At 54.7% G+C, this 11,887-nt stretch overlaps 1 protein-coding gene across 3 annotated transcripts; it reads right to left on the bottom strand.

Moving 5' to 3' along the window:
* Nucleotides 1-787: 787 nt before the first annotated feature.
* Grb7 (growth factor receptor bound protein 7) lies at nucleotides 788-9,598 on the bottom strand. Of its 3 annotated transcripts, none has more exons than XM_038328469.1 (15): nucleotides 9,171-9,598; nucleotides 5,269-5,425; nucleotides 5,014-5,164; nucleotides 4,657-4,813; nucleotides 4,424-4,545; nucleotides 4,248-4,325; nucleotides 3,891-4,040; nucleotides 3,151-3,261; nucleotides 2,883-2,981; nucleotides 2,298-2,378; nucleotides 2,074-2,190; nucleotides 1,863-1,923; nucleotides 1,663-1,750; nucleotides 1,467-1,560; nucleotides 788-1,372 (listed from the first exon to the last, which is right to left on the bottom strand). In XM_038328469.1, exons 2-15 carry the CDS (start codon nucleotides 5,418-5,420, stop codon nucleotides 1,145-1,147), a joined length of 1,689 nt encoding a protein of 562 aa, XP_038184397.1. In that variant the 5' UTR covers nucleotides 5,421-5,425; nucleotides 9,171-9,598; the 3' UTR covers nucleotides 788-1,144. The 3 variants fall into 3 exon arrangements, with proteins under 3 accessions (XP_038184397.1, XP_038184399.1, XP_038184398.1); XM_038328471.1 differs by having other exon boundaries at nucleotides 788-1,291; nucleotides 9,171-9,592; XM_038328470.1 differs by lacking the exon at nucleotides 9,171-9,598 and adding an exon at nucleotides 8,900-8,963.
* Between the last annotated feature and the right edge of the window lie 2,289 nt (nucleotides 9,599-11,887).

Genomic DNA, 11,887 nt, shown 5'->3' on the forward strand with positions numbered 1-11,887 from the left:
GAGGGGCACTGTAAGGACAGAAAGCAGATCTGGGCCAGGAAGAGGGAGAAGAAGCTGGTGGAAGACAGGCCTGTGGGAAGTGAGACCATTTTCTCTGCCCTAACGTCTGTCAGTCTGTCAGGGGTCGCTGTCCACTGACTGGTCCAAGACTTGCTGTAGACTCATTTTGTTTTTGTTTATGGGGAGAGGGAAGGTGGGGAGACAGGGTCTCATGTAGCCCAGGCTGGCTCTGAAATGTTCTTCCTACTGCTACTACCCACGTGCTGAGATTTCAGGCATGTACTACTGTTATCTGGCTCATCTCCAGTTCCCAGGCACTGATAGATCTGAGTTCTGTCAGAAAAGCCCAGTCCCTTGGGGCTGAAGAGATGACTCTTTGGTTAAAGGCACGTACTGCTCTTGCGGAAGACCTGAGTTTGGTTCCCAACATCCGCGTCAGACAACTTCTGGCTGCCTGTAGATACAGTTCCAAGGATTCAGCACCCCCTTCTGGCTTCCTTGAGTGCTTGCACTCACACAAGCACATACTCAAATGCACACAGACATAACATACAATTTAAAAATATTTTTTTAAAAAAAGGAATGAAAGAAAAGCAGTCTCTAGTTGCTAGTTGTCCACTTATCCATTTAACCAGCACTGAGTGCCTGTGCCAGGAACTTGCTAGGATATGGAAGCTCCCAGGCAACTAACACCATTTTTTGCTCAGGGTGTATTCTGGTTCACCAACAAACACCTTCACTCTGCTGGTTCTCTTGTTGTCAGCTCTTGCCAGACAGAACTCATGGATGTATCAAAAAATAATCTTTATTGTCACTAGTATAAAACAGAGCAGATCAACTGGCCTCTTAGTCTGTACAGCGTGTGGGGCATGAGGCCACCTGGGCTGCCCCTACTCTCTCATAATGCCCCTGACTGGAATAGCGCCTCAGGAGCTCCTGGGGAGAGGACCACAGATGCCTCCCTTAGGGACAGAAGTCAGGGATGGACAGGGTTGGGGGATGTTTTGTCCTGTGAGGGAAGTAAAGGAACAGGAGGAAAGTGGGATGGGGGAGGTCTTCAACCGTCCACCATCCCATCCCGCTGCGAGTCCACTGAACAGAAGGGGGGTGGGCAGCCCCACGGGTTGGAACGGCTCCTGTGGTCTCAGAGGGCCACACGAGCACAGCAGTGGCGCAGCACACAGGGCAGGATGCCTCGGTTCAGCTGGTGGAACTCCACGAGCTGCAGCAGATCTGTGAACCGGGTCTGGCCATCGTCCATGCTGAAGTAGAGGCAGCCCTCATCTTCGCTCTGTGATGTGGCCAGAGGGCAGGTCAGAGAGCGGTCCCGGGTGGAGGAGCTGCCCACGGGGCCAGCCATCAGCCCCCGTTTCTTGTACAGGGAAAAAGGAGGAGCATAGTAGGGCTTCAAGTCACGGACCCCCTGGCTACAAGAACCCAAGTTAGGAGTTGGGGGCGTTACTCACTGGTAGAATGAGATAATGCTTGACTTTCTGCAGGTGGCACAAGGACAGGACAAAACCCTGGGGGTTGCGCTGGCTCTCCCGGACCAGGAACACACTTCCGGGAGAGAAAACCAGATTACCAGAGAGTCCTGGTTGTCCCTGCCCTAGGGTCTCGCTAGTCCCCAGGCCTATTACTCAACCCAGTCCAGCCCCTTACCCATCCACCAGGCCCTGCTGTCCAATTAGCCGCTGGCTCTCCTCCCGGGAAATGCGTCCATGGAACCAAGGCTGGGTGCGGTGGATGGCTGGGGTCAGGAGAAGAGATGCTCGTCATTCCGGGAAGGCAGGCACGACCCCAGCCAAGATGGCTCAGAATAGCACCGCAGCCCACCCTGGGAACTCTAGACCACCACCCACCTGTGCTGAGACTTGACCCAGAGCACGGGGTGGGCAGGCTGAGGCGGTGGTTTGTCTTCTTCTGCAGTGGGGGGGCATGGGATCCCATTGGCATTGGGTGTCATTGGCATCCACCACCTCCCTAACCCCTCTTCCTCCCTCCCACTCCATGAAAGCCCCTTAGGCACTGGTGCAGCTGACACACACATGCACGCATGCAAGATGTCCTTACCCTCCAAGCCTGGGCCTCCTCCATGGCAGCATTCAAAGCTTCTCTGGGGTTTTCAATGACACGCCCAGCATGGCCAGAGAAGTCCATGGCCACTAGGGTATTATCCGAAACGCTCCTCTGGGAAGAGAACAGAAGGAGGAGGAGGAGGAGGAGGAGGGAAGGGGTCAGAATAGCTGCCCTGAGCCTGTATCCCCACTTTCCCTAATACCCCTGAGTATACTCACCAAAGGCGGAGACCCCAAAAAGGATAGGCGCAGGTGACGAGATTGAGTTTGCTGATAATTCTTATATAACTGCACCCCATACTGGAGGCAAGGGAAGAAAAAGAAGTTCTGAGGTCAAGAGAGCAGAGATGAGCTGTGGCACCCCTAGGGCCAGATTTCTCCAGAGCACAGGGCTGAACCCTTCCTGATAGGTATTCTCAGAAGGCCACCCTCCCATGGTGACCTCTTACTGGGAAGACTTCCTGAAGGCAGAGCTATGCCACCTCCCTCAGGCAAGGCTCCCACCCTTCCACCCCCCCCACACACCCCGCCTGCCGGTCTGTGGAGGTGGCAGCAGAGGCCACAGCTCGCCATGTGTGTGAAATGCTGGTACAGCAAGCGCATGCCCTGAGCGATGAGAGCTGGGGCCTGGTGGAGTGCCACCCCTACTTAGCACTGGGTGAGTTGGGGCACAAGGAGCCGTGGGGCAGTGTCTTGGGCAAGACGGGTGGCTCATCTATGAGGCTTGGTTAATCTCTACCAACCCCTGCCTTTTCACCCTTGGTCTCAGAGCGGGGTGTGGAAGACCATGAGTTCGTGTCTTACCTTGAAGAGACGGAAGGCAGTCAGCCAGCAGGTTCTGCTCTGCTCGTCCTCACTGCAGAAGATGTGGAGCCCCTTGTGGCCATTTCGAAGCTTGTTGGGCTGGGGGAGAGGAAGTGGGCTGTCCCCTGTCTGATTCTGTGCCCAGCTGCCATGGGGGCAGCAAAGGACCCAAGGACTATCCAAATGGGCAGGCAGAATAGGCCGGGTCCTCAAGATGGGGCTCCAAAGCCATCCCCCAGACCAGACCAGGCCGGGCGTAAGCCCTCACCTTGACACAGAAGCCGAAGTCCGTAGGCATCCCATAGAGCTTGCGGCCCTGGGTCACCACGTACGCATTAGACTCATTCACATCGGCCACATACTGCAGGTGCCTCGGGTCCTGGGCATCGTGAGAAAGAGGGACTTGGTACAGGTAAGCCCTATTTCCACATTAGTGTCTTACCAGGTAAGGAGGTTTTAGGACCAGGGAGAGGCAGGGAAATACCCATCATGCACAGCGGATGAAGGCTGAGGGCCAAGGAGATAGCTCAGCTGGTAAAGAGCTGGCTGTGCAAGCAGGAGGACCTGAGTTTAGAGTTTAATCCCCAGCTCCCACCTAAAGGGCTGGATGTAATGCGACACCCACTGCTAATCCCAGTGTGGGGACAGGAAGGTTCTTGGGGCTCTCCAGCCAGTCAGCCTAACCTAATCTGCAAGTCCTAGGTCTTAGTAAGGACCCTGTCTTCAAAAACAAGGTAGACAGCTCCGGAGGAAGTCCACCTGAGACTGACCGCTCACACACACACACACACACACACACACACACACACACACACACACAGCAGAGGCAAATTCAAGTTCCTGTCTTTTCTACCTCCATTCCTAGTGTAGGTGAGCCAAACAGAGGTTGGGGTAGATACATTGATGCCAGGCATGGCCTGACGACAGCCAGCCCAAGGGTGGAAGGGCCTCGGAGTACCAGTGAGGAAGCAGGACATGACAGGCTAGTGCTGACCCTCCAGACCTCACCTTGGAGGTGCCCTTGGTGGAGTAATAGAGGCCGGAACGACGCAGAAAGCAGAAAAATCGTTTCCAAAGCTTTCGGCCTGAGCCCCGGCCTGAGCCCCGAAGTTGCAGGAAGCCCTGGATCTCGGGGAAGCTGCCAGCATTCAGGAAGTTCTGGGGACAGATGTGAACAGGCCGTGAAAGGCTTGCCTCTTCTCAGGCCTCCTCTCAGGCCTCCTGAGGAGGAGCAGCACCAGCACTGACTGCCACCGGTTCACCGGCGAGGTCACCACGGCGATCAGAACACATGGCAGCAGCGGGTAGAAACACTGGATGACTCTGGGAGGGGGGCAGATCGAAAATCTATAGTGAAGACCTCACCTGGATGAGGTCTTCATGGGATATGCCTGTTTGTGCATCCAGACAGCTGGAGACCATCTTTTCTGGGAACAGGGTATGCTGGGAAAGAAAGGAGTCAGGGATCAAAGGTCAAGCATTCAGGCTAGGGGTGTAGAGGGTATATGCATGTGTGCACACTCAGGTTCATTCTCACTCACTGGGGGGCTCTTGAACAGTTCATACTTGGCGAAGTTTTTGCGGAAGACAAAGCGACTATCTCCACCAACAGGCCAGGCCTCCTGCACTTCCACCACGAACTCATGGTCTTCCACACCCCGCTCTGAGACCAAGGGTGTAAAGGCAGGGGTTGGTAGAGATTAACCAAGCCTCATAGATGAGCCACCCGTCTTGCCCAAGACACTGCCCCAGGGCTCCTTGTGCCCCAACTCACCCAGTGCTAAGTAGGGGTGGCACTCCACCAGGCCCCAGCTCTCATCGCTCAGGGCATGCGCTCGCTGTACCAGCATTTCACACACATGGCGAGCTGTGGCCTCTGCTGCCACCTCCACAGACCGGCAGGCCCCATCTTCACTGTACACCTTCACCACCTGCACCCCAGGAACCGCAGGTGACTTGGGGTAATGCCGGGGGGGGGCCTACTCTGGAGTAATGCCAGGGGGGTCTACTCTCTGACTTGTACTATTTTTAGGAACCAAGATACCCCACCTACACCAAAGAGGCACCACCACATCTGGCCAGGGCTGGGGCAGCTCTGTCCCTGCTTTTCCCTTTTCCCCAAACAACTCACGTGGAGGCGACCGGAATCTCGAGGAAGCAACCCCCTTGTACCGGAGGAACCCCCAAGAATAGGCTTCTGTGAAGGTGGGCTGCAGAGCTCGGGGAAGGGGTTAGGGATGGAGGGTAAAGAGGTCGCCTGAAGCTCCTCTTCTCGAAGTTTCCTATGGCAGAGTTGAGGGATGGAAGCCCCTAGGCGTTAGCCAGTGCTGGCTCACCTCCCTGTCCCCAGCCCTCCCTACCAATGCAGCTCACTGCCCTACCCTACCTGCCACTTGGGATGGGCAGAGGCTGGGACCGCTTCACATCCCCTGGCGGAGGGTTATCCGGGGGCGGAGGAGTCTCAGGAGGGGTCCCAGGAGCTGGGCACACATCTTCTGGGGAGCTGCTGAGATGAGGTGGGCTCAGGTCCAGTTCCATGGCACCTGTGAAGACAAGGTAGACCTGCTGACGCCATATGCTGTCACCGATCCCTTCAAACTGCAGCCTCCTCAGGGCCCTCAGAGCCCAATAGGACATGCCCACTTTATAGAAAGGGACACTGGGATCCTGGGAAGGAAGCATGCATGTGCCCAGAAGTCATCAGTCTAGTGTCCCTCCTCCAGCGAAAACAGCTCAGGAGAAAGATCAAGGAGGCTCCATGCCACATGCCCCTAGCTGCAGCCACAGGTTCAGGGCAAAGGTTGCTTATTGCACTGGGCTCTGCCCCAGATTTTTCTAGCACTTTGTTGCCAGAAGCAGCTGCCAAGCCTGTTGTAGTAACACCTGGCGGAGTGATGAGTGGCACAGAGAGGCGGTGAGGAAGGACAGGAATCAAGAGGGCAGGACCTGTGTGCTCAGGTTGTGTGGGGGACAGAAGGCCTCCCCTGGAGAGGCTTTTACCCCAACAACTCCAAACTCTGTGGGCCTTCCCAGGCCCTCTCCTCCTGCCCAACTTTTCCCTGAAACCTCAATGCTAAAGCTACCTCCTATGTATGAGAACCTCCTGGTCTTGCCACACTCAGCCTAGTGCTGGGAACTCTGCCCCATTATTGTGCACCTGTCTTATCCCAGCTCTGGTCTGAAAGCACCTGGCACACACACCAGAGTCTCCTCACCTATGCCTTAGCGCCCACGGGTGCAGAGAAGCTAGGACAAGTAGCGACAGGCGAGACCGGGCAAAGACAAGGGGGAAGGGTCCCAGCCCTTCTCTGCAGGAACCAGCAGACCCCATGGTGCTGAACCAGGCAGGACCCAAACGAAAAACCAATCCTAGCACCCTGCCTGTTCTCCAGACCATGCACCAGGACTGAGACTGCCCGGAACAGTCACCGGGATAGGACAAACACTTGACCCTTCTGCAAGGGCATGAAGGAATCTGGGGGACAGGTGAGTCAGGGCGGGGCAGGCCAGCTATGCCCCAGGCTCTCCATTCAACTTTGACTCATCCATAGGACTTCCTGGCTGAGGAGGAACACAAACAACCTGCCTCTGCCCTCAGTCCCTGACTCCCCAACCTACAGGTAACCTGGGAGCAAGGGGTGCGAACTGGAGAAAGATGAAGATGTGGGAAGGAGCAGCCCGAGGCTCCTCTGACATCACCCTCCCCACCCTTGGCCAGTGTCCAGCCCAGGTGGGACTAATTGTCTTCTGCCCACCTTAGTACCAAAACACCACCCTGCCTATAACCCAGAGAGGTGGGAGGAAATGCCCGGCCAGGATCCAGGAGCCTATCAGGATTGGAGCCCACCTCCCGGTGGTGTGCAAGTAGAGTAGCATCCAGGTCTGCCGAGTCTGGGTCTAGAACCTACAACTCTCTTTGCTGTTAACTACCCTGAGGATGTAGGCAATGCACTGGCCTTGGGGACTCCTGTGTGTTGCTCTGTGAAAGAGGGTCTCAGGGATGTACTGACCTGAGGGGCAAGAGAGGAGTTAAAATACCCAAGAGGGCCAGCTGGTGGTGGCGCATGCCTTAATCCCAGCACTCCACTCGGGAGGCAGAGGCAGGCCGATCTTTGTGAGTTCGAGGCCAGCCTGGTCTATAAGAGCTAGTTCCAGGACAGGTTCCAAAGCTACAGAGAAACCCTATCTCAAAAAACAAAAAACAAAAAAAAAAAAAAAAAAAAACCACACACACACACAAGAGGACAGGCAGACAGACCAACAGAGCAAAGCACTCCCAGAAGAGCCAAGCAGAACAAGAAAGACACACCTGACACTTAGCATCCTCAAGACACCAAGCAAGGGGCATCAACACTGGGCACCCACTCCCACCCATTTGACCTTCATTTCAGGGAAAGATGGGGGTTGTCTCTGCCGGGGTGCCCCTCCCTCAAGGTGAGAAAACAACACTCAGCTGGACAGGTGTTTGAAAGGAGAGGTAGTAGATTCAAGTCAGATTACGGTCTAATGTCAGAAGCCCAGGTGCAGGCTGCACTACAGTTTCCAGAACCCTCCACCTCACCCTTCAGCTGGAGAAGGCTAGAAGCAGTCAGGTACCTAAAAGATAAGATGGGGCAGAGGAGCCTGCTGTGGGCCCAGCAGCCCCTGCCCAAGAAACCTGAAACATTCAAACTAGGGCCTAAGCCAAGCTTCCGTTGGAGAAATTGGTCCCCCAATCACTAGTCCTCCCAACCAGGCCACTCCAGCCCTGGCTCTCCAGCCCCGGCAGCTCCTGCCCCACCCTCCCTCCTACCCTCCCAGCTGCCTTGTTTACTTCCTGAATCTTGCCCCACCTAGCAAACCCCAAGGCAAGTGGCAAGGCCTAAACGTTTGGAGCCAACAGCAAACAAGGCCACCATCCACTCTTCCCAGGTTTAGGGGAGGGCTTGGTGAGCTAGTAGCCCGGGCAGCCTGAGGTCTGTCCGGTTCCCGTCCAGTACAACCAAGCCAACCTTCCCTCAGGACTTAGAGAAGGAAGATGAGGCTTAACCTTTAGGGGTGCTGGGACCAGATGAGGAGGTAGGAAACCCTTAGTTGACCCGAAGTTGATGCTCCGCCCACTCCGCTCAAGAAAAAAAAAAACATCCAATGGAATGAAGGGGGGCGGGACAACTCTTTTAATGTTTAATTTGGAAAGAATGCTCGAGTTCCCTGTAGAGTTAGTTAATCATTATTTTGCCTTTGGGGAGGTATACAACACACACACACACACACACACACACACACACACGAGGGAGAGCAGAGTCCAAGCTAGCAACCAGGAGGCGTTGCATTCTTGGGGGGGCAAAAGCAAAAAAGGCTGAAAATAACTACCATCTGGCCCTCAGGTGCACTCTGTCCCCTCCTGCCTAGCTCTCTCCCCAGCGTCAGCCCCAAGACAGGCCCACACGCCACGCCACACACGCTCATCCTGCCCCTGCACTGCAGACCCTTCGCACAGCACCGGCGCCTCCAGTCTTCTTTGTCCACTAGCATCCCCAGCCAGGGCTCCTCAGCCCGCCGGGCTTCCACATCCGAGGTGGCACAACGACGACGTGGAGAGGCGGAGTTCCACCCATTGCGGGAGTCCCTCTCCTTTACTCCCTCCAAATGGGAACCCCAGATTGTAGGAAACTGAGCTCAGCAAGGTAGTGAAGAGCCACCTCCGGATTCCCCCACCGCCACCCCAACTAGCTGATCCTGAGTAGAAAGAACTAGTTTTAGCCGGAAAGTCCAGATTTCCGGAGGTGACTGAGACCCTACCTCCCACTCACGAATTCCCTGGGTGAGAAGGAGGGAGTGTGAGGGGCACAAAATGAAAACACGGGAGGTCTGGGGGGAGAGCAAGATGAGGAAAGTGAAGGATTCGAGATGCTGAGCAACAAACAAAACAGCACAGTGAAGACGCTAGCGAGCATCGGGAGAATGAATCTTTCCTGAGGGACCCAGCCCTCATCTGCAGCCCACCACAAAGATGAAGTTCCTGCTTCGTTTCTTACCCAGACCTAGAAAGTCCGCACACCTGCCCGAGGCCACCGGTTTAGGGAAAAGACTCCAGGCCTTAACTACCACCACTCCCCCCGCCCCCCCCCCCCGCGCGCCTGTGGCCTGACCTCACCAAGCGAGGACATGGGGGGGTGGGGGGGCTGGCAGCCTTCGTGCCATCTACCTGGGCAGCAGGCCAGATCAGCCCGAGGCGGGCACAACCTGAGGCCCTGGTGAGGCTGGGGGTAGGAGTAAATTGTCTGAGACGGATCTCGGTCGTCTTACCTGGAGGAAATCCAGTAGAAGGAGCCGGACACCGGGCGCAAAAGTGAGGCTCTGTCTAGGGATCCCAAGCGCTTGGATTTGATTTCAAATCCACTCTCTCTTCTCTACTGGTGGTTGGAGGGTATCACGCCTTTGGATGGTGAGGCGGGAGAATATGGAGAGAACCTTGCGTATCCAGATTCCAGGCTCAGGGAAACTAAAATTATCTTGGGCAGGTGAGGGCGGGGCCTAAGAGGCGCCCTGGAGAAGGAAGCGCTGGAGGAGGGGTGGAGACTCCTCACAAAAGCACCGCCTGGGATTGTTCTTGCCCTTCCTACTGGGCAGCAGGTGCCAGGAGAGAGAGCAGGTGCCTAGGGAGAGACAGGGAAGAGTCAAAAAGAACAGGCTGGAAAGAGAAAAATCTAGTCTGGTGGCTGTTTGTTAGAAATGGTCCCGCCCACTTCTACTTGTCCCTCGATGAGGGTCAGTTCATTGGTCAAGCTAAGGGGCCGTCTTCTGCTCACCCCCATCCCCCCACCCCCAGCCAGGACAAAGGGCACTCTGCTTAAGAGGGAAGCCTGAAGAGATGCTCTGCCCTTTGACCTCCAGCCACAGTCTAGCCACCCAGGCTGTTGCCCTGGCCCCTCTGAGAGACCCAAAGTACACCCTCCCTTCCGAGTAAAGGCTAGGGTCTCACTGCCCAGTTTCAAATCTAAGAGTGGCAAAGTGGCCTAGTGGGAGGGGCCACGGTGATCTGGCGACTGTTGTGAGCCAGTGCAAGAGATTCCTGTTAGAACTGTAACTTCAGCTTTCTAGGTCAGCCCCTCAGCAAACATCGGGGGATCAGAAAGAGGGGCTGAGAGACCGGGATCAAAGACAGTGGGCCACCTCCCAGCTTCCTTTGGGTGACAGTTAAGAAAAACAAACAAGACACGAGTTGATAAGGGGTCGGCCCGGAGGAAGAGCAGCCTCAACTTTTCGCTTGAAAAGCCGGCTGTGGAGGTGCAGGCCTTTAATCCCAGCACTCTACAGACAGAGGCTGGTGGATCTCTGAGAGTTCTATACCAACCTGATCTACATGACAAGTCCCAGGACAGGGAGGACTATACAGAGAAATATTGTCTCAAAAAAAGCAAAAACAAAAACAAACAAACAAAAACGAAGAAAGAAAAAAAGAAAGGTTTAGTATGAATGGTGAAAAGCAAGGTAACTTGGGCAGGGAAGCAGTTTAAACTAAAAAACAAACAAACAAAAAAACAAAACAACAACAACAACAACAAAAAAAAAAACCCGCACAGGAGACATCATATCCAACCATGGAAGCACCTAGCAGATCCGGGCTTGGGGAACAACAAAAACAGACCCGCCCAGTCAGGGAGACTGACCTTTAAGAGCCACACAAATACGAAATGGCAAGGGACAAGTATGCCAGGTGAGTGACTCACAGCTGGCAGGGAAGGCCTTCTTTCTGTAGAAGTGAAGGAAAGCCGAGGAGCTGCTGCCGGGGGACGGGAACAAGAAGGGTTAAACCATCCATGGTGAAGGAACAAACACAGAAGACGCTGCTAGGCGGGAACACGGAACGCAGAGCTAAGGGGGTGGGGGTAGACAGGAAAAGCGGCCACGCCGGTGAGCCTGGGCAGGTTGTGCAGGTTGAGAGGGTGGAGAAAAGCCTCGCCGTTCCTAAAAGGCGGGAACCCGGCCTCCACGTCTCACAAGCTGCTATGAAAAACACGGCTCCTTGGGCCCCTCCTCAGCCAGCCACCGGAGTCTGCATCTCTGAGGCAGAGCCCCAGGAATGTGTGGTATTGACCAGCCCTCGGGTGGCTGTTTTGCAAACCAGTTTTGAGAGCCATCCATCCTGTTTGTCCAGACTGGCAGGAGTGGTGGGCAGAAGCCAGACCCTACAGGTTGAATCTGGTCCTAAGGAGAGACACAGATTTGGAAAGATCATTGTAGATCCCTCAGGATGTTGAAGGCTGGAGGGAAGCCAGACCGAGTGATGTAGAATTCCATTTCTTTCTTTAATAAAGACTTTTGTTATTATTTACGTGCGCATGCCTGTGTGTGGGTTCCTGCAGATCTCTCACAGTTGGAGTTATAGGTAGTTTGATCCTCTGAAAGGTCATCAAGTGCTCTTAGCCCCTGAGCCACCCCTCTCCGGCCCTAGGATTCCATTCAGAGGAAGTTAGGACTGTAAGGGGACTGAGCAGATCTGAGGCAAGAGGTGCTACCAGTGGGGGGACAGAGGCTAGTAGGAGCTTGGAAACCATTCTGTGTAGGACCTTACAAGGTAGACGCATAAGGCTATGTGTTTGTCGGATCCACTGAAAGTTCCTTACACAAGTATTGCGTTTTGTTTGTGTGGAGAAAATGGGGCTGTGTGTCACACAGGGTGTGTGTGTGTGTGTGTGTGTGTGTGTATGTGTGTGTGTGTCTAGGGGTCAGTGAGAACTGGTCCTCTTCTTCCAGCAGATGGGTTCCAGGGATCAAAACTCATATCAGGGCTGGAGCCGTTAAGAGCACTGGCTGCTCTTCCAGAGGTCCTGAGTTCGATTCCCAGCAACCACATGGTGGCTCACAACCATCTGTAATGAGATCTAGTGCCCTCTTCTGGCCTGCAGACATACATGCAAGCAGAACATTGTATACATAATAAATAAATCTTTACAAAAAAACCCCTCATATCATCAGGCTTAGCATTAGGTGCCTTTAACTGCCTAGCCATCTTGCCCATA

The sequence above is a fragment of the Arvicola amphibius genome, chromosome 4, assembly GCF_903992535.2.
Source record: "Arvicola amphibius chromosome 4, mArvAmp1.2, whole genome shotgun sequence".
Lineage (NCBI taxonomy): Eukaryota > Metazoa > Chordata > Mammalia > Rodentia > Cricetidae > Arvicola > Arvicola amphibius.